The sequence below is a fragment of the Leucopleurus acutus genome (genome assembly GCF_964270905.1).
Source record: "Leucopleurus acutus genome assembly, chromosome: 9".
Taxonomy (NCBI): domain Eukaryota; kingdom Metazoa; phylum Chordata; class Mammalia; order Artiodactyla; family Delphinidae; genus Leucopleurus; species Leucopleurus acutus.
Genome location: NC_139144.1, coordinates 24,243,040 through 24,266,266, shown reverse-complemented (window position 1 = coordinate 24,266,266; position 23,227 = coordinate 24,243,040). Strand labels below are relative to the sequence as shown.

General features: G+C 38.7%; 1 protein-coding gene across 3 annotated transcripts in view; it reads left to right on the top strand.

Annotated features, from left to right (window-relative positions):
- Nucleotides 1–23,227, top strand: part of MAGI2 (membrane associated guanylate kinase, WW and PDZ domain containing 2) — a gene marked incomplete at its 3' end in the record, with an annotated part of 1,335,869 nt that overhangs the window by 1,137,378 nt on the left and 175,264 nt on the right. For all 3 annotated transcript variants that reach the window (XM_082846749.1, XM_082846748.1, XM_082846750.1), the window contains exon 11: nt 21,518–21,549. In XM_082846749.1, the coding sequence (XP_082702875.1) occupies nt 21,518–21,549 (32 nt within the window). The remainder of the gene's footprint in view (nt 1–21,517; nt 21,550–23,227) is intronic.

Here is a 23,227-nt window from a genome sequence, read left to right as displayed (position 1 = left end):
TAGACCACCAGGGAAGTCCACAGTTTTGTTTTAAAATAGTGTCCTAAATGCTTGGAAAAATAAGTGGCTCTGATAAGAACAGACTTAATAATGATGACACATATAACAGTGATATACTCATCCAGTCCCTTCCCAGTTATGGATTCAAAAATGCACGAGTACTGTGCTAGGTTCCTACTGGCTTTTATACCATAAATTTATCTGTTTTCATCATAATGCAGAAAATAAGAAAGAAGGGTAATATAGAATACTAGCCATAAATCATAAAAAAAGAGAGACTTGTGGCATTAACACTCAATGGTTTTGGTGAAGTAAATTATCTCATTGGGTCCTTATCAATATTTTAATGGTGGTCTTTGATAATTTAGCATATTTATTAATATTTTAATATTGTTTTAAAATTATTAGTTAACATTTCTTTAAACTATTTGAGAGTATACTCTTTAAATTCTCTGTTAATAGTTTTTCAAAGTCTCAGAACTTTTGAAAGTTACCCTCTAAATTGGATGTGGTACCACCATTTATAACTTCCTTCTTTATAAGTACTTTCAGAAAAGAGTTCCTATTTCCAGAAATTTCAAAGCCGATTCTTTTAAAAAACACATCTCTGAATGGCTCTCCAGACTTACAGGTCGAGTATGTGAGCATTTTTTTTTCTTTTCCTTTTTTTTCAGTACAGAAGGCTCTTTTTTTTTTTTTTTACATCTTTATTGGAGTATAGTTGCTTTACAATGTTGTTAGTTTCTGCTGTATAACAAAGTGAATCAGCTATATGTATACATATATCCCCCATCCCCTCCCTCTTGCATCTCCCTATCCCACCCCTCTAGGTGGTCACAAAGTACTGAGCTGATCTCCCTGTGCTATGCAGCTGCTTCCCACTAGCTATCTATTTTACATTTGGTAGTGTATATATGTCCATGCCACTCTCTCACTTTGTCCCAGCTTACACTTCCCACTCCCCGTGTCTTCACGTCCATTCTCTATGTCTGTGTCTTTATTCCTGTCCTGCCCCTAGGTTCATCAGAACCTTTTTTTTTATTTTTTAGATTCCATATATATGTGTTAGCATACGGTATTTGTTTTTCTCTTTCTGACTTACTTCACTCTGTATGACAGTCTCTAGGTCCATCTACCTCACTACAAATAACTCAATTTCATTTATTTTTATGGCTGAGTAATATTCCATTGTATATATGTGACACATCTTCTTTATCCATTCGTTGTACAGAAGACTCTTGAAAGTGGAGAGCATTTTACCTAAAGGTGAAATAACAAATGGTCTAGGGAACAGAGTGAGAAAACATACATGTTTTTCTAATGTTCCTAAAGGAAGAATGATGTAATGAAAAAAATATAGGCTGAGGACTCATAAGTCCTAAAAAAAATGAAGCCCCCAGCTGTGGCAGCTGCTCACCCAGAGACACTGTGGAACAGGCAAAGAAGGGGAGGCCCATCTACTTCACCTCCTTGACTCTCCAGGCAGTGATTAGGTTACTGACGATCTGCAAAAATATCGACATTTGTGGTGTTCATGATCATGTTTCACAGGCTTTGTTCTTGTCTGATTATTTTCTGATTATTTCTTCAGTCCAGGGTAAGAATATGATCTGTGCACTCAAAAGACTTACATTATTGTATTCTAGTCAGCACAGAATAGACTGTGGTACCTGACAGACACAGTGCTCTGATTTCATCATACCCTCTGTACTGACTAGAAGGAAACCTATGAGTCCTTTCTCTGAGTTTGAATGACAGCCTTGATATGGTCTTTCTTATGTCCTTGTTCAAAAGAAGGCATGATCAGAGAGGGCAAGAATAGAGGAAAGGAGTGAATATTTAGAGGTCATTTACAGTAGCGTAGGCAAGAAGTTATGTGGCTTTGGAGTTCTGAATCCAATAGTAGGAGCGAGGATGGAAAGAAGACATGAGTACAGGAGATCCCAGGGATATGGAACCTTCGGGACTGATGGAATGTGAAGGAGGGAGGAGAAGCCTAATCTGGGATAAGCCCAAGGTTTCCAGCTTAGACAACCGGGTGATTGCTCGTGCCTTTTATAGATTCAGGGTCTGTTGAAGGTAAAGGAAGCTTTAGAGGGAAGAGACTGCATGTTTGGTTGTAGCCCTATAGAATGGTCAGTGCAGATACAGACGGACACGTGGGCTTGGCCTCCGGGGAAGGATGGGCTGATTTAGAAATCGTAAAGAGTAGGAGAAGCCCTGCGGGTAAATAAGCTCACCTCAAGGGAGTGTGTCAGCGAGAGGAGAAAAGGGCGCGAGGACACAGGAAGCGGGTGTAGGAGATTCAGCAACATCACCTGTTACCTTGTCTTAGCGAGTAAGCTGTCTAGACCGACAATGCTGGGCCTGCAGTTTTCGTCTGATGACTATTGGTTTAATGGTGAATAAGTAAATGAACGAGTGAGTGAGCCGTTGAGTGAGAAACAAGGGACACATGGGGCTGAGGAGTGTTGATAGTAGAGGTCAGGATGAGAAAGACAACACTACAAATTATTCTCAGGCAGACAGAAACTAAAGCCATGAGCGTGAAGGAGAGCCCAAGGGAACAAGTGTAAAGTGAGAAAATAAGGACCTAGGAGTGAACCCTGATCTCATTAAAAAGGCAGACGCTGCAGGTTCTCCACGCTCCTCTGTAGGACATCAGTCATCGTTAGAGCGGCCCGTCAGCAGGAGCAGTGGCTGAAGTCACAGTTTGACTTTCACCCACACGAAAGGAGGCTGATGTTCTAGTTCCCCTTCGTGTGGGAGGCGGATGAGGACAGAGGAGGCATGAAATGTCGGCCGTGATGAAGTACCAGATTCTGCAGGAGCGCCTCGTACCATAAAGCGTGGTTCTCCACTGGTTAATTCCAGTAGAAAAAAATCTAGATGCAGCCTATCCAGTCACCACTGAAGCAGAATCCGAGGTGAGCGTCAGCCCACCACACTACTGCGTCTTCAGAAAGCACATCAGACCCACCTGAGTTCCTAGGTGGGGCCGGTGACACAAACGTGCTCTGTCATGTGCAGGTGACAGAAAGTGGCTCACACTCTTTCAAACCCTGTGTATCTTTAGGTAGTGAGGTCGTTAGAAACCTGAAAGCTTCCATCTTTTGTAGGTATCTCTTTTTAAAGTGACTTAAAGATAATGGGAAATTACTCAAAAATAAGCTGACAACTGAATGGAATTCTATTCAACTGAAAAGTATTTATCGTGGGAGCACTAAGAATTAATTCTTAAAAATAAAGGTAGTTTTGCCAGTGCAAAATGTGGCCCCTGTCTTCACTCATTTCCTTAAGATTAAAATCAAAGCAAATCATGGTTTTATTTAGCTTAGAGGTCAACTATTGAGAGGAGAGTTTAAGAGCTCATTTACCCCCTTCTCGGAAAGATCTGTGTCACTTCTGATGCTCAGGCACATCTAGCGGTTAAGTCGTCAGCTCTGTGATGATTCGGTGAGACACACTCTGTCCACATCTGGGAAATGAGAAATCAGGTGGCTGGAGAGTCCCCTCTGGCTCCAACATGCTATCAACTTATAATACAGGTGTCAGGGCCCAAGCATGGCAACTGCTGACAGCGCGCGAGTCTTCCTTTCATTCTGTCATCTCTGAAATAGGATGATAACTTTATAGAGTTGTGAAGGGCTTTGTTCTCTGCCCAGCACATCTAGATCCTTCAGTTCCAGATATCTTTATCTCTCCTGCCCTTACCAGTTATTCCAACCTACCCATGTGGGACTTCACAGGGTCTCTAATTGAGTTAACTTTCTTTCCTAAGCAGAACGGCACCTTGGGGGTGATGCCCCTTCTGGTGGTGTCTCTAAGGTGCAAAGAAATACATACTAGGTCATGATGTACCTAGTAACTCTTCCTCCATTCCTATAGCCCCCAGTGTCATGCATCCTCAGGTGGTCACTGCTGCTGGTCGTTTCTGTCCCATTTGACTGTAAAACCAATAAGTAATGCCCAAATAGATATTGCAAGTCTACTTGCTGATCTAGATCTTAGGACAAGATCATAGCAATTAACTAGTCTACTGATTGCATAATAATCTGTCATTGTGCTATGACAGACTGTTGGCAAAAACTCTAGGCTTGGAGTCAGAGAGGATGTGGGTGAGTCTTGGTTCTGCCACCTCCCTCTTGCATGCCTGTAGGCAGGACATCATCAGAACGTGTGTCGTCTGTACGATGCTTGTAATCATTCCTTCCTGTCTTCTTCACAGGGATTTCATAAGGAATATATGACAATATACCCCAAACTACCATTTAAATAATAAACTGCTAAAGAAATAAGATTTTTCTCAGAAATTAAATTTTTTTAGTATTAGTAAAAATGCACTTTGACATTTTTTAAAATTACTTCACCAAATATTTAGTGACTACCTGCTATATGCTAGGTACTGTGCTAGGAACTGGAGAATCAAGAAGGAACAAAAATACAGATACAACCCCTGCCGTCAGGGGAATTTTAAGCGCCTGGGGGAGAGAGAGTTATCACAAGAAGCTATATTCTTACCAATTAGTGATCTTGGCCGTGGAAATGGGAGGAAAGAGGAGTGTTGAGAGGTTCATGGAGCTGAGAGCCTCTAGTTACGGGATGTGGCTTAGAGAGGTCCAGGATACCTTGCCTAAGAAGGGACCCTGAAAACAAGATCTAAACAATAAACAGGGGTAAACCAAGTGCTGAGGGTAGGGAAGCAGGTTCAAATACCTCATGGTGAGAGGGAGCCTGGACGGTCTGAGGGACTAAAAGAAGGTCTCTGACACTAAAGTAGAGAAAGCAAAGCAGGTGAGAGTCCAGAGCAAGGCAAGTCTAGAAAGATGGTTGGGAAACAGACAGGCTCTATACTGGATTTTCACTTTGTTCTTTCCAGCGCCAGCAAGTTGATTACAGAGTTTTAAGTATAGGAGCAACATGATAGGATTTAGGCTCTGAAAAAGATTACTGTGACTACATTGTGTGTAACGGAACCAAGTGAAAGGAGATTGGCAGCAGTGACTTAACGGTAGTTTGGACTCAGATGCATCATTGTAGGTGAGAATTGAGGAATATTTAGGAATAACCACAGGACTTGAAATCAAGTTGAATTGCAGTGGTGTAAGTTGAGATGTATTTAATATTGACTCTTTGAATCAACAGTTCGAATCATGTCCCAGGGTAAATGGTGATATTTTCCTCATCAAGACATTATGACAGATGAATTACACTTTTTTCCCCACTTGATGTAATGACTATTTTCCTCCAAGGCTTTTTTTTTTCTGGTTTTATTGAGGTATAATTGACAAATGAAATTATATGTCATGGTGATTTGATATTGTGAAAAGGTTTCTCACATCTAGTTAATTAACATATCCATAGTTGTTAACACTGTACTGTGTAATGAAATTTGCTAAGAGGACTTAAATATTCTCACCAACACCCCCCAAATTACACTTGTCTGAACATTGACACTATGACCAAGCACTGATGCTATTGACCACTGTTTGCCTCTGATCCCTTTTGTATTTTACAGTTAATACTATGACTATTTCACTTTTTAAGTATCAGTGAGAAAAATTAGCATGTTTACTTGAAATACGTAGCAGAATGACAAAGCTAATGCCTATAACTGCTGTGCCTTTGAAGTTTATCCCAGTCTTATTCATAATGTTAATTGGAGAATTCTCCCATTAACCAAAGGCAGTCCACATGCTGTGCATTTTGAAAGGGCAAATCTGTGAAAGAATTGTACTTCATTTAGGCAACCTCATTCAGCGCTGATATTAATAAAAATAATCTCCACTGTAAAGCAGGGTGGCAAATACATGGCCCACAGGCTCACATGCCACCCCTCCATCCTCCCGTTTCCATGTCTGGGATGCTAATTGATAAAGGTTTGATTTCCTACTGAGGCTGTTGAGCATCCTCCTCAGCCCAACTCTGTAGGCAGCCAGTTGATCAGAGCTGGCATGAGAGTTGGAACTCATTTGTCATCCCCATGTTAATGCTATGTAAATCCTCTGTTCCCCAAAAAATAATTAGTCTAAGGGCATATTTATTTAGGTTTTCCTGCCACCACAGATAAGGTTCTCCAGTTTTCGTCAACAAGATCTGCTGTTCCTTGTCTTAGCTCACCTGAGCTCACAGGCAGTTGTGGATGTTTCCAGTCAACTGACAGTCCTGCCTCAAGCACCGGCATCTCTTATTCTCTGCCGCAGAAATTTCTGTGGCACTACAGGTGCTTCCTCAGCCTTAAGCGGGGACAACCCACAAAAGTGGGAAAGTTAACACTGGGAAAGCAATACTCAGTGAGGAGCAATCCCTTTCCCCAGTGGGAGAGGAGAGTCAGAACATGAAGGCCCTGACCTCGCCATTCCACAGGAGGAAAGTTCTGATGTGTGCTCCCCGAGGCTTCTCAGAAGATCCACACGGGCAGTCCCAGGTGCTCACAGTGATTATCCGCTCCTTAGTATTTCACTTCCCTGATTCACTTTCCTCATTCTTCATTTCTGCTTCCTATGGTCTCCCGAGTCCTCATGCCAGGGTCTGCTTTTGGAAAAACCCGAACTAAAATGGCATCTTTTGCCTTCATGTTATGTAAAACATTGATTCACAAACTGCAGTCAATGAAGTCCCTCTATGCAAAGTCCCACAGGAGAACCTGGGGGATAGGAATGGCGTGGGAGGGGGAGAGAAAGAAACAAACTCAACTGCACTATGAATTCCCACCACAAAGCAAACAAAATTTTTATCTGTTTTGTGATAGATTGAAAAATACATTCCAAGGGCAATCCTACTTGTACTGTCCACCTGCAGTGCTTAAGTGATGCTAATCAGGGATGCCAGAACCCTAAATGAAGATCAAGCCTTAGCTGGTTAAGTTAGTTGAAATAGGATATAAACACCAGTTCTGCCTGTATTTCAGACCTTAGTTTATAAATAGCAATATATAAATAAATAACATAAATTGATAATATATGTTATATTTATCTATACAACATATAGACAAATAGAAATAAAATTGTTCTTTATAAGAAGTTCTATGTAAGATGACATCAGGCCAAGGAATCTTCTGTATGCTTTCTCCAAATTACTCAGTAAAGTGCCACAGATACATAGAAAAGAAAATCTCAGGGATTCACAGATTCTAGCATTTATAAGACTGCTCAGGTACTGCTTAGTTGTGCTTAAACCTCTTCCCTGATAAACAGTCACTCATTTCCTAACTACTCTCTTTCAACCAGTTCTGAAGTCTCAAATCCCAGAGCACAGCATAGCAGAAAGTAGAGAGGCAAGGGTGATGAACACTTGCCTCTTGGAGCAGTGGTGCAATTACGTTAAGCACCAAAGACGGACGCAGAACTATACGTAGCCTTCGGGGTAGTATGTAGAGACCATCTCGAAACATTTTACAACACAAATGTTTCTCATCAAACCAAGCAAACAAAATTAGGAACTGGTGTCAGAGAGAAGGCTCCCCACGGTCCAGCAAAGCTTGCCAGTGGAAGTCTGGCTACAAGCTGTGCACATGTGTTCACTGTTGTATGAAATCCAAAATGGACATTATTTCACACAATTGAGTGAGCAGCAGTGGAGGCCATGAGCCTGAATCTGGAAAAATTTTCCCTTTACAAAAACAAAAATGTAAAGCCCAGCATGGAACATACAACAGAAAGCTAAGCATGTAAGAAGGGGATAATTATAATTAGCCTTGAAGATCAGGAGGAGGATCATGACACTGAAGTAGATTTACTGCAGGCAACAGAAGAAACTGAGAAAACATGCTTGGAAACCTCAGATGTTAGAAGATGTAACATTCGAAAAAACAGAAACGGGCAGAGCAGGCTGAAATGCAAAAACCAAGCAAAGTGATGCTTGACAAAGTAAAAAGGCCATAATAAACACATCTGGGGGCTTGAAGTTACCTCAGAAAATTAAGATGTTCATTAGAATCAGTAACAGGTAGAACTGATACTGCAAGAAATTAATGGTGTAGAGACCCACTTGAAGAGTTTCACAGTTACAGAGCAGCAGGTCTCCAGCTTTATTCCATCTCAACAGCAATCACATGCACAACACTCTTCTACCAGTATTAATGTTCTTGATATAGAGTCTCAAACATGAGGCCAAGCAAGGTGCAGAGGAGGGCAGGTCCGAGTAACCATGGGAGGAGGAAAGGAAGTGAAGTGTGAACCAGAAGTTTCAATTATAGCCCCTTGGAAGAGAGAGAGAGAGGCATAGCATACTTTTGATAAATATTGTTGGACAAATAAGAGAAAAAGAAATTAAAGAGAAACTTAAAAAAAGGAAAAATCAAGATCAAATCTACAAATAATGGAATATTCTTTGAGCGGTACTTCTCAAATGTACATGTGAATCAACTGGGGGGGGGTCTCATTAAATTACAGGTTTGATTCAGTTGGTCTGGAGTCTGAGGTTCTGGATTCCTATCAGGTTCCCAAGCGAAGCTGATACTGCAGGTCTTCACACCCCGTCTTGAGTAGAAAGACTTCAGAGAAAGCCTGAAGCATGTGCAGTCACTATATTCCAGGAAATACTTCACTAAAACAAATTCACACTCAGGCACATTATAGAAATTTATAAGGCATTTAAAAGGATAAAGAAAATAGTTCACAATTATTCAGGGAAGAAAAAGGTTCTTGCAAAGCAACAAAAATTGAGTGGATCCAGGCTTGTCCTCAACATTACAAAATGTCAGAGGACAAAAGAAAAATCCCACAGTCTTTGAAAGAAAGAAGTTGTGACCTAAGAATTTATTAATGAAACTAGAATTCATATGCAAGTGCTTAGAAAAGATACCATGTATTTAGGTTTTCTATTGCTGCTATAATAAATTATTACAACTTTCATGGCTTAAAACGACACAGACTTACTATCTTCCAGCACTGTGGATCAGAAACCCAACATGGGTCTCACTGGCTAAAATCAACACATCAGCACAGCAGCATTCTTTTCCGGAGCCTCTAGAGGCGAATCCATTTCTTTGCCTTTTCCAGCTTCTGGAACTAGCCACAACTTGTGGCCTTTTTCCTCCATTTTCAAAGCCAGCAATGGCAAGTTGCCATCTCTATCTGCAGCCAGGAAACGTTCTCCACTTTTAAGAATTTATGTGTTTGAATTGGGCCCACCTGGATGATCTCAAATGCTATCCTTATCTCAAGTTCCTTAACGTCAAACACATCTGCAAAATCCCTCTAGCCATGTGAGGTAATACATGTACTGGTTTTGCAGATTAGAGACCTCTTTAGGAGGCCACTATTCTACCTACAACATCAAACATATGCTGTTTCTGAAAAATTTGAGTACATATACTAACAGAGAACCAAGGTTCAAAACTGCAAAATGGGGAAATAATAGTATAAAAGGAATTATGGGAGGAGGAATCAAGATGGTGGAAGAGAAGGACATGTAACTAACCTCCTCCCACAAATACATCAAAAATACATCTACATGTGGAACAGTTCTCACAGAATATCTTACTGAACGCTGGCAAAAGGAAATGGTGAGCATTAAAACCAGGTTAGTTGGTTAATCTGAGTAATTATTGTATAAATAGTTACAGGAAAATGCAAAGGACGATGTTGGCTGTGGGTTTGTCATGTATGGCCTTTATTATGTTGAGGAAAGTTCCCTCTGTGCCTACTTTCTGGAGGGTTTTTTATCATAATCGGTGTTGAATTTTGTCGAAAGCTTTCTCAGCATCTATCGAGATGACCATATGGTTTTTCTCCTTCAATTTGTTAATATGGTGTATCACATTGATTTATTTGTGTATATTGAAGAATCCTTGCATTTCTGGAATAAATCCCACTTGATCATGGTGTATGATCCTTTTAATGTGCTGTTGGATTCTGTTTGCTAGTATTTTGTTGAGGATTTTTGCATCTATGTTCATCAGTGATATTGGCCTGTAGTTTTCTTTCTTTGTGACATCCTTGTCTGGTTTTGGTATCAGGGTGATGGTGGCCTTGTATAAGGAGTTCGGGAGTGTTCCTCCCTCTGCTATATTTTGGAAGAGCTTGAGAAGGAAAGGTGTTAGCTCTTCTCTAAATGTTTGATAGAATTCGCCTGTGAAGGCATCTGGTCCTGGGCTTTTGTTTGTTGGAAGATTATTAATGACCGTTTCAATTTCATTACTTGTGATTGGTCTGTTCATATCTTCTATTTCTTCCTGGTTCAGTCTTGGAAGGTTATACGTTTCTAAGAATTTGTCCATTTTTTTCTAGGTTGTCCATTTTTTTGGCATAGAGTTGCTTGTAGTAGTCTCGTAGGATGCTTTGTATTTCTGCAGTGTCTGTTGTAACTTCTCCTTTTTCATTTCTAATTTTATTGATTTGAGTCTTCTCCCTCTTTTTTTTGATGAGTCTGGCTAATGGTTTATCAATTTTGTTTATCTTCTCAAAGAACAGCTTTTAGTTTTATTGTGGTTTTTTTTGTTTTTGTTTTTTTTTTTTTCGGTACGCAGACCTCTCACTGCTGTGGCCTCTCCCACTGCAGAGCACAGGCTCCGGACGCGCAGGCCCAGCAGCCATGGCTTACAGGCCCAGCCGCTCTGCGGCATGTGGGATCCTCCCGGACGGGGGCACGAACCCGCGTCCCCTGCATCGGCAGGCGGACTTTCAACCACTGCGCCACCAGGGAAGCCCAGTTTTATTGATATTTGATGTGGTTTTCTTTGTTTCTGTTTCATTTGTTTCTGCTCTGATCATTAAGATTTCATTCCTTCTACTACCTTTGGATTTTGTTTGTTCTTCTTTCTCTAGTTCCTTTAGGTGTAAGGTTAGATTGTTATTTGAGATTTTTCTTGTTTCTTGAGGTAGGCTTGTATTGCTATAAACTTCCCACTTAGCACTGCTTTTGCTGCATCCCATAGGTTTTGGATTGTCATGTTTTGATTGTAGTTTGTCTCTAAGTATTATTTGATTTCCACTTTGATTTCTTCAGTGATCTCTTGGTTATTTAGTAACGTATTGTTTAGCCTCCATGTGTTTGTATTTTTTTACAGATTTTTTCCTCTAATTGAAATCTAGTCTCATAGCGTTGTGGTTGGAAAAGATACTTGATACGATTTCAATTTTCTTAAATTTACCAAGCCTTGATTTGTGACCCAAGATATGATCTATCCTGGAGAATGTTCTCTGCACACTTGGGAAGAAAGTGTAATCTGCTGTTTTTGGATGGAATGCCCTGTAAATATCAATTAAATCTATCTGGTCTATTGTGTCATTTAAATCTTGTGTTTCCTTCTTACTTTTCTGTTTGGATGATCTCTCCATTGGTGTAAGTGAGATGTTAATGTCCCCCACTATTATTGTGTTACTGTCGATTTCCTCTTTTATAGCTGTTAGCAGTTGCCTTATGTTTTAAGGTGCTCCTATGCTGTGTGCATATATATTTATAATTGTTATGTCTTCTTCTTGGATTGATCCCTTGATCATTATGTAGTGTCCTTCCTTGTCTCTTGTAACATTCTTTATTTTAAAGTCTATTTTATCTGATATGAGTATTGCTCCTCCAGCTTTCTTTTGATTTCCATTTTCATGGAATATCTTTTTCCATCCCCTCACTTTCAGTCTTTACGTGTCTGAAGTGGGTCTCTTGTAGACTGCATATATACGGGTCTTGTTTTTATATCCATTCAGCGAGCCTGTGTCTTTTGGCTGGAGCGTTTAATCCATTCACGTTTAAGGTAATTATCGATATTTATGTTCCTATGACCATTTTCTTAATTGGTATGGATTTGTTTTTTAGGTCCTTTTCTTCTCTTGTGTTTACCACTTAGAGAAGTTCCTTTAGGATTTATTGTAGAAGTGGTTTGGTGGTGCTGAATTCTCTTAGCTTATGCTTGTCTGTAAAGCTTTTGATTTTTCCGTTGATTCTGAATGAGTTCCTTGCTGGGTAGAGTAATCTTTGTTGTAGTTTCTTCCCTTTCATCACTTTAAATATGTCATGCAACTCCTTTCTGGCTTGTAGAGTTTCTGCTCACAAATCAGCTGTTAACCTTATGGGAGTTCCCTTGTATGTTATTTGTCGTTTTTCCCTTGTTGCTTTCAGTAATTTTTCTTTGTCTTGAATTTTTGTCAGTTTGATTGCTATGTGTCTTGACGTGTTTCTCCTTGGGTTTATCCTGCCTGGGACTCCCTATACTTCCTGGACTTGGGTGGCTATTTCCTTTCCCATGTTAGGAAAGTTTTTGACTATAATCTCTTCAACTATTTTCTCGGGTCTTTTCTCTCTCTCTTCTCCTTCTGGGACCCCTATAATGTGAATGTTATTGCGTTTAATGTTGTCCCAGAGGTCTCTTAGGGTGTCTTCATTTCTTTTCATTTTTTTTTCTTTATTCTGTTCTTTGGCAGTGAATTCCACCATTCTGTCTTCCAGGTGACTTATCCGTTCTTCTGCCTCACTTATTCTGCTATTGATTCCTTCTAGTGTAGTTTTCATTTCACGTATTGTATTGTTCATGTCTGTTTGTTTGTTCTTTAATTCTTCTAGATGTTTGTTAAACATTTCTTGCATCTTCTAGATCTTTGCCTCCATTCTTTTTCCAAGGTCCTGGATCATCTTCACTATCATTATTCTGAATTCTTTTTCTGGAAGATTGCCTATCTCCCTTCATTTAGATGTTTTTCTGGGATTTTATCTTGTTCCTTCATCTGGTCATCGCCCTCTGCCTTTTCATCCTGTCTGTCTTTCTGTGTATGTGGTTTTTGTTCCACAGGCTGCAGGATTGTAGTTCTTCTTGCTTCTGCTGTCTGCCCTCTCCAGTGTGCCATTTTAAATTGGTAAAATGTAAAGTACATTTTTATTTAGTTCCCCCTGCAATAATCCGTATTATCGTCTTTACTTTGTTACAGATAAGGAATCTGAACCTTAGATCAGGGAATGGCAACTCAGGCATGAGCCTCAGAGTAAATCCAGAGTCTCACTCAGAGCCTGGGAGTTAGTCCTGGTGTACGCGCCCTCCCAAGTATGTGTGAGGTGATGTAACTAGTGGCAGGTGGAGCTGGTACTAGAGCCCAAGTCAGTTTTACCCCGTGTTCTGTGTGCATGACCTCTCCACTATACTGTCTCAGAAGTTATTTTTCTGTTTGCATCTTTGTCTCATCCCTCTGAACCAAACATTTTGACACAGGTTATTTTTGTTCTCTCCTCCAGTTTCCCTGCATACCCTGAGCCCCTACAAACCCCCACTGATTTTGCCACTTTCACCCACTATGAGTAAATTCTTCTACTCAGTCCCATCCCTGCCGCATGGTGTAGACCCTGAAGGTTTCCCGCATAGACCTGCTCCAGCCTCTTGAGAAGGACTTGGATGCTGTTTCTCTCTTAATTAAGGTTAATTGCTCCCCTTTGCACTCTAGATCCCATCTCTCATCTCATCATGAAACAATTCCACCAATTATCCCCTTTTCTCCTGAATCTCCAGACTCTCTTCAGATACCTTCTCATCTGAATGTATGCTTCTCCTGAAAGAAATCTTCCCTTCATGGGCAGCCTTATTACCTCATAGCCACTTCTCAGTTTCACTTCCTCACCTTCCATTCATTCAGACCCCCTGAAATCTGATTTCTGTGTCTGTCCTAACAATCAGCTGCTTCCACTGAGGCCCCCTGTGACACTCATGTTTCACAAACCACTTAAAGCCTTGTTTTATGAGTATTTCTGTTGACTACTTCTTGAAACCTTCTGTTTACTTGGCTCCCAGACATTCATTCATTCTGCATACCCATAGGAGTTCTCTTCGCATGCTACGCAAATTTGGTATATCGTTTTAAGTTTTACCTGACATATCTCTAATCACGACACTCCTACTGAGCACCGGAAAAGAGAGCAAACTACTACATGTCTTCACCTGAACCCAAATTAACTTTGGTTCAAACTTCAAAATGTATTTCAGCTACATACAAACCCAAACTCCCAAAGGCACCTCAAACTCATTTTGCCCATTACCCAACTTTCTAGACTCCATTCAAAGAAACCTCTTTCCTATATTTCATACCTTAGCTAATGACACCATCATCCATATAGTTTCCCAAGTTAGAAGTCTTCATGGATTTCATCTTCTCCTTTATACCACTCCTCCACCCCCAGCAAATCACCATGCCTCATCAGTCTCCTTAGTATCTTGTGACTCTGTTTCATGCTGCCCTCCTCACTCTTCACTTCTATTATTAATTCATCACATATGTCTATTGAAGTATCTACTGTGTGTCAGGCATTATGCTACATCCTGGGAATACATTGTGAACAAAATAGATATGATTTCTCCCCTAATGGAATTAATACTTTAGTTGGGGAGATGGGCATTAAACTAATCTCACAAATACAATTACATAAATATGATTTCATAAATATATTTATAAATAGTGATGAGTACCATATAAAGTAAAAATAGAGGATGCAATGAAAAATTATAGTGGAGAACTTCAATTTAAAATGAAAGGTCAGGGACATCTTCCCTGAGGAGGTAGTGTTTAAGCTGACACATAAAGAAGGAGTCAGAGATAGTTTGGTGAAGGGTTAAAAAGGGGAGGTAGGGGGCTTCCCTGGTGGCGCAGTGGTTGAGAGTCCGCCTGCCGATGCAGGGGACACGGGTTCGTGCCCCAGTCCGGGAGGATCCCACATGCCGCGGAGTGGCTGGGCCTGTGAGCCATGGCCGCTGAGCCTGCGCGTCCGGAGCCTGTGCTCTGCAACGGGAGAGGCCACGACAGTGAGAGGCCCGCATACCACAAAAAAAAAAAAAAAAAAAGGGGAGGTAGGTAGTTACACAGCAGAAACTAACACAACATGTAAAGCAATTATACTCCAATAAAGATGTTAAAAAAAAATAAAACGATTGAATTAAAAAAAAAGGGTAGGTAAACCGAGGAGCTTGTGCAAAGGCCCTGTGGTTAGAAAAGCCTGGTTTATTCAAGGAAGTTCAGTGAGTGAAGGGCAATAACCCATGAGGTGTCTGGGGAATAAGTAGGGACAAAGTTATATAAAGCCTTGGAGGTTTTGTGCTTTATCACAAATGTGTGGGAATCCATTGAAGGATTTTAAGCGTGATCAGATTCTGTGGCATCCGCAAATTTGCTCTTGCTTTGGTTGAAGTAAGAGATGATGGTGAGTGTGGATTATGATGGTGTCTGTGGAGATGGAGAGAAGTGGATTTGCAATAGATTTTGGAGGTAGAGGAGACAGAATTTGGTGATAAGGAAGTGAGGCAGAGAGAGAGAGGTTAAGAATGACTTTCAGGTTCCTGTTTTTAAAACTTGGAAAGGCAAGTGAAATTTTCCAAAATAGGGAACACACGAGAAGAGATGTGGGAGGGAAGGCCAAAGCTTCCATTTTGCTCTGTTGAATCTGTGGTGCTTGTGAGACACACACGACTCAATAAATATCTATTTAATATTGATGTAATTTAATGATTAGATTTAAGATGTTTAATCTCAAATTACTTAAAGATGTTTCTAGATTGGTTTCTCAAAAAAAAAACAATGCTATGCTTTTGTTATTGTAAAAAAAAATTACTCTCAGAATTGGGCTTTTCTGTTTGCAGGACTGATATCCTTCCGCATTTCCTTTGCCAACTGTTTATAGCGCACCATAGGCACAGAGCAGTTTCTCTCTTCAGTGCCCTTGGTCTTGTTCAGAACATGAAGAAAAAGCCCTTTGTAGTTGCTAATATGTTCAGCAAGCCTCACCTCACTCTGAGTTTTAGCCTCCCTGACACAGTTCTTCCTCTTCCAGTCTGTTCCTTTATTCCCATTCAAGGGTATCTACCTGGCCTGCTTTATTTTGAACATATCATTTATGTAACTGAGTTTATCAGAAGACAACATGTGCAGGCTTATCCTTTCTTGACACTCATTGGGATTACTTGAAATGGTCGGATTGCTCTCTCCATAAAGAACAAAGCCTTGGGGGGAGACGGCCATTTGAAAACAGCTTTATAGTGTTTATAAGAAAAACACTTTTATTCAAAAGATGCAGAAAGGACCATCTTTAAAACATTGCAGAGAAAGCCTCAGCTCTCCACATAAAAAGAGATTCTGTAGGCCAAAGATGGCCACTAATTTGAAATTTTCTTTGCAAATTGAACATTTTGGTTGGCTAAAACATGGTGATGTGAGGTTAGGGTACCACCAGCAGTATCTTTAATGGGAAGGCCGTTTCTTAGCCTAGGTCAGTTTCATTAAGAAAAATTGCCCTTTTACTGATTCGAAATAGGTTAAACAAATTATCTAAAGGAACTGTAGGGTTTAACTCATTTGATGAATTTTAATAAGAAATACGTGATCGGTCAAAAACCGGGAAAAAAGTGAATAACACTGAACTAGTTTTAATGGAAATTAGCTCATTACCCTGCTGGCTTACATTTACCAAAGGCTGAATTTCTGATGGAAAATTTGCCGGGCTGTGGGGAAATGTGAGGATCTTTAAATTAAAGATTAACTTTATTAGTGGTATTTTTCTCCCTTAAATTAGCCTTAACTGGAGATTTTTAAAACCCTGGGGCTTTTCCCCTCTTTGGGAAACTTAAAAAAAAAGTTCCTCTATTGGAAGAGTTTCTCACTGTCCCTGAAATATTTTCAGGATGTAGTAGGAACATGAATCCCCTTTATTGCTTACAATCCTTTATAAGAAAGAATAACTTAAGAGGTGAAAGGGTCTGTGCGAGTGTCCAAGTGAGTTTCCTGTCCTCCAGCAGGATGCCACAGGGACTGTGAAAAAAAAAATTTTCTTTCTTACTTTCTCTCTTTATTTTCCCTCACGTTCATGTGATACGTGCATACTTTTGTTCTCCGTTTCTTTTTCCTCCTTTTTTTAATTGCTTTTTTATTTTCTAAATTGTGATAAAACATACATAACATAAAATTTGCCATATTAACCATATTTAAGTTAACAGTTCAGTAGTGTTAAGTACATTCACATTGTTGTGTCTTGTTTTTCAAACAAAATAGAACAAAGCTTTTAATAACCCAGGTCATGAACATCTTCACTGAAACAGGTTCCTACTCTTTTTCTGTTGCTTAAAGAAAGAGAGAAATAGAAAGTGTTTCCTCTGCATCTCTGTCATGTGTAGTAACTGGAGAATTTTCTATAAAATACATGAAACTAATGATAGTTTTCAAAGTCAGAGTCATATGTTGTAGCAAGTACTTCAGTTGAAGAAGAAACCATTTCACATTCTGCAAATGGTAGTTCATTCAATATATCAAACAGAATACAGAGGCATATTGAAAGATTTAGTCCTGTTTGGGGAAATTACTAGAAATCCCAAAAAGTTGCCCTGACGTTATTCCAAATTCAAGATATCATGTTGGGATTCTCTGTTAAGTTGTTCTTTATTGTATTTTGATCCCTTATTCGAAGTGGGGTTGTTTTCAGAAAGTTTGTCATCTTGTGATGGGCCCTGTGAATAATGATTTTAAAAAACAAACAAACAAAAAAAAGACTCTTACCAAACAACTCACAAATGCAAATGTAACTCACAAATGACTCTCCCTTCAGAGCTGCGGTGACTATATTGATGTTCTTTCATTTTGGGTATCATGTGTCAGGAGAAGTAGGTTCAGAAAAAAGCCACTTTTGTGGAACTTTCCCCTTGGGATAAGGCAGTGTTGCTAGCCAGTCATCACACAATTTGAAAACGGTCCTTTGTGACACTGACATTGTCCCCACAGAGTTTGCATCACGTGAGGTGAGACCTCAGTCAAACATTGTTACTGATGAACAGGTGACCAGCACAATCCAATGATATGCATAGAATGTTCTCAGGTTTCTCCCAAAGCAAGATTCCTAGCAAGAAAACATTGGAGGGGGTGCAAGAATAGGAAATACTAAATTTTTTTTGGTTTTTACTTAACTGAATGGATATTACCTACAGCAGACATTACTATTGTGTTTTTATTTTTAACTGGTTACCCAGGTCATATATAAAGTGTTCCCTATACAGGGTGTTCAGATTTAGCAAAAATAAAAATACAGACTTCCCAGTTAAATTGAATTGCATAAACAAATAATTGTTAATATAAGTATGTCCTATGCAATGTATGTCGCATGCAGTCAGTATACAGGACATACTACAAAATCATTCATTGCTTATCTGAAATTCAAATTTAACTGAGCATATTATATTTTATCTGGTAACCATATTCCTGTAATTTATTAAAAATTGTATTTAGATGACATATAGAATTTAATTTAAACTTCAGTATGAAGTTGGTGTTGTCTTCTCTGCTCTTGCATTTTCAGGCACCAGAATTTCTTCTCTAAGCTATTTGCACTGTTTCTGTTTCTCTGTCCATCTCCTTGTGCTTTTACATGAGGAATTAAAAAATATATTTTAGTTTTATTTCTTGTTCTAAAGAAGACAGATTTTAGAGATCTAATTCAGTTTTGTGCTTCATATTAAATGCATCAAAATTTCCTTATTGGCTGCATCTAACTTTTCCCATTTTTTTCTCTTCCCTTTTAAAAATGTCCCTACTCATGTTTCAGTTAGCTTAAAACTGTATCTTGAGGTCTTTCTCTTTTGTTGTCTCAGAATTAGGGTTAAATAAATGTTTGCATTTGTACACACACACACACACACACACACACAAGCACACTTCAATAAATGAGCAGTATGGAAAACAGAGGTCAAGTCATTATAAAGAAATTTTAATTCCATAAGAGAAATGTAATATTCCGCTTTCTGTAGAAGTAGGTGAAATAAAGGCCAGAAATAAACTAAAATATAAAGGAAGCTTTATTAGCATTTTAAAGAAAAAGCTCTTATTTATGAACTTGACTTTGTAAAAAGGACTATCAGCTCTGAAAGGCTTAAGAAAAAGTTATCTATATCCCTATTCTTATGCCCCTGTGAAGGTAGGTGGTGAGACACCTAAAAGTATAGTCTCAACACACCAAGCCTGTCTTCTGTGATCTGGGTCAAACCAGAATGATTTCAGAAAAAGAAAAATTACAGAAATAAGGATTTAAATGTTTTTATTTTGTTTTAGGTGTTTTTTTAAATGTTAATTAGAATAGACTAGATTTCTTAGAGGGGTAAACCCTACAAAAGGTTACCATACATTTATAATATATAATAATTTGACCCACACTATTATAGTGTTTATGTAGCTCTTCCAATGAAGTTGACCAGAAAACTGGAGATTAATCAGATAGAAAACTTGACCTTATCAATTAACTGAGCCAAATTCGGTATACCCAAAATAGATGTTTTCTTTTCATCTTCATTTCAATGTTTATAGCATGATTGATAATTTGCCAGAGAAGCTCTGTCACATAAGTTATTTATTTTTAAGGAAATCTATTCTGATACTATTTTCTACTACCTAAAATTACTTACTCTGAGGCAAGCAGCTTCTTTTGGACAATGACTCAGAAAGGGCAACTGTTGCTTCAGAGACCAAAGCCTCCTAAGCACAGTTCATCATTAGACGTATTCGGAAACTGCCATAATGGGCACAGTGAAGAAGTCCTGGGTCGTGCCAGTGGTCTGAGGCCAGACGGAATCAAACAGCCTCAAAAGAAGGGGAAGCCAAAGTGCCTGTGATGATAGGTGGTCAAATTAAACGGTCCTCTCTTCTTGTCTGATCTTGACTAATGTCCCTTTTATGCCATTTTAGTTCTGACACCATCACTGCTGAGAGGTCTGATGATTATACATTTTCTATAGGAGGAATAATCATCTTTTAAGATAATGCCCCATGTGGAGATGAGAGCTCCATAAAAAGGAACCATTTTCAATATATCTGGAAGTCTAAGAAACTCCAGCACCTAACAAATGTAAGGCAGCACATATTCGAAATCCGTTCTGGCACTGCGAGAAGAAGAAAGTGGAGGAACACAGAGAAAGTAGAGGACATAATTGAATGTTTTGACATTGTGAGAATGTGTAAATGACATCTTTTCTCAAAAGAACTGTGCCGGCAATTCCATAAAACAGCAAATAAATTTTATCCTTCAGTGAAAATAATTGTTAATTGGCCAATAGGTCACAGTGCTTTTCACTTTTCTAATTAGTGGTCAAATTGTTTTCATTGGCATTTTACAGAGTGAGTCAAAGAGAGAAATGTATTTATCTGTAGTTTTACTCTCAGCTGTTATGCAAAAGGATGTGATTAAATCCTTGTAATTAAATTATAATCAAACCACACATTGAACAGAATTGTTTTAATAGTTGTAAAGAGATACAAGAACATACATACAGAGTGTGTGAGAAAGTGAGCTAATTCTACCCATCTCCTTTAGTAAGATAGTTGTTATACTTAAGCATTAAATTTAGCTCTGCGTTTCAAGGAAAGCTGAGGAACATAATGGATTTACATACTTTGGCTCTTTTCATAAAATGCAGCATCAGCTCTTCACAACGTTGCACTGAGATGCAGTTAGTATTTACACCATAACTGAGTGGGATGGCTTTAACTTCTAGATAATTGTGCCTAGATTCTTCAGATATTTCCTATAAATGGGAATAGTTGAAAAGCATAATCCATTTTGTACCAGTCCCAGTTTTTTAAAGGTTGTAAACATTATGTGGCGTATTTTCAACATTCCATTTTTTATTAGGCATTTTATCAGACACCACCTAACATGAACATGAGTGAAATCGTTGAAAGAGGGACAAGGTGATGTGAAAAGAAAGTAATTTTGTTTTGTATGCTAGATCATGCTTTGGCTTGCTAGGGTCAGTATATGATAAAATAATAACAATAAAGGGGAAAAAAGGAAAAAGGAATGAATCTGTACTTTTAATTATCTTAAAGGTCGTTCGGATCACAACAGAGTCAGTCCCATTGTCGCACCATTTGTGATAATTGAAAGAGCTCAATAAGCTGAAAAAAGCCTGGCTTTGATGATACATTACTCAGTCAATTAACAAACATTTTGAGCTGCTTTTTCATGAAAAACATTGGGCTAACACTAGGGTAGAGGGATAATAAAATAGATATCTGCTCTAGAGAAGATCTCAGTGGGAGAAAAGGCCCATAAGCAATTATAGAATCTAATTCATAATATATGTGTATACATTATTTTTAAATTTAGGACTAATGAAGGCTTGTTGATTGATTTTTAACCACACAAAGCAGGTACATAAAGCAGAATTATGTCTTGTACTAAGCAAAGGTATTAACCTTTAAATATCTAAATTTCTATCTGTATTCTTTCTCCCTCTCCCTCTCCCTCTCCCGCTAAGGCTGCGCCACAGAAATCCCTAAGGATGACTCAGTCTTAGCTCTTGTAAAGTGACTGATCGTTTGCCGCACAGTTATTCACTGTCACTGGGCTTCAGAATCTTCAGGCCAAATAGGGAAATATTCCTAGAATCATTAATATAATTCCAATAAAATTATTTGGGCCCCCTTGAAAAAAAACTATGCAGCCAGGCAGAATTTGTTGTTGTTATTTGCTATTAACCGATTTAAAATAACTTGCAGTTATCTAAATATCATGCCACCCGTAAGTGGTAGTGGGATATATTTTCAAAGTTCAAATATTGTTTTCTTTATTACAGGTTTCTTTTCTCCATGGAAAACTCCAAAGCCTGTAAGTTGAAATTATTCTACTTCTTTACTGCTAGTTATTATTACAATTCCATTAAGTAAGATTTGAATTGGGTGACCTCAGAATCTCTTCCTCCTCTGAGATTTGTGATGTCAAAAGAGCAAATCCTCTGTGTAAGAATAACTTGTCTTACTTTCCTATAAAGACAATTCTGTCTGTTTTTTTAATATTTTTACAAAATGAGCATCAACACTCTTCAGTATGATGTACTGAAAATACCTTCGAAAACTTTGTTTTACCCCCTGTCAGAAATACTATCGTTTTTATCACATTGAATTTTTAAAAACAGTACAAATTATAAGCCCAGAGGTCTTGACCTGCAGGTTAAGTCTGGTCCACAAGAAATTTACCTGTATATATATATTTGTGTATTTATATTTACTTTTTAATGTATACAGAGCTAAATATGTGTGTGTGTGTGTGTGTGTGTGTGTGTGTGTGTGAAAAAAGTGTTTTTTTTCCTACTAAGCCTGATAATCACTCAAAGTGGTGCTTCTGAATCTTCAGAAACCGGTGAACTCTGCTATCACCTAATCTCTCTGGGCCTAGTTTCTTTATGAATTGTCCTGAAGTTTTGATGCTAAGGTACCAGAAGGCTGGTATTTTAATAATCTTTTTGTGAGGCAAGTTTAGCCAAGTTGCCTTCCCAGCTAGAGATGATCTTTACTTGCCGTTAGATTGAAACTAGTAATTATCCAAGTCCCAAGACCTGGGACTGGTTTTCTGGGATCCCATTCTATAGTGTGTTAGAATAGTCGACCCTAACTGGAATGGCTAAAACTCATGACTGGAAGAGAGCTTAGCAAAGTGATTCAAGTAACAACAAAAACAAAACAAAACAAAAATCTCAGGGGATCACATCTTCCACCTACTTTTCATTCCTCTCAGAGTAAGCAGCTCAGACAGCAGTGGCCCCTGGTTTGGCCAGTGAGTAGGGAATTCTTGGGTTAATTGCTTCCCTTTTTTCTTTTACTGAGGGAATATTTAACTGCTTGATTTTCTCATTTTAGAAATGGAGATATAATTTTGCATACTTTTCAAGTGCAATAACTGGCTTAATTAAATAACATGGCTTTAAAATTATTTGAAGACAAGTGAAAATAAAATATTATTGAGCCCTGGAATATGCCTGAGCTCCAGGTTCCTCTCAAAGACAGATGAGGAAACCGGAGCTGGTAATGAGCGGCTGAGCTGTCAGAACATTCCAACCAAGCATGTCCTCATTTAGCATTCGGCTCATCTGGTCCACAGAGAATATCAGATGGGAAAACTGGTCTCACTTGGGCCTAGTTAAACCACTTAGTGATGCATGTGATTTTGAAAGAGGTATTTAAAATGAAATTTGTTTTATTTTGACCAAACTCTAAATAATTCCTTCCTTTCACCATCAGAGTTAAATCTGTGCTCTGTGGTTACACACATCTTTATCTAATTTAACAAGGAATCTTGCAACCTCATCCTGGTGCTACAATTATGCAATCTAGTGATTTCCTTATAGGCACCACATTTACACAAATGATACCATTTGGCATAATTACAGCATTTGCTGTCATTACAGTAATTACATCCATACTCAATAATTCCAAAAAAAGGTTTTATGAACTTAATTTACAATTAATCCTGAACCTATACATCCCTACGAAAGCCAAGGCTTGGAGTT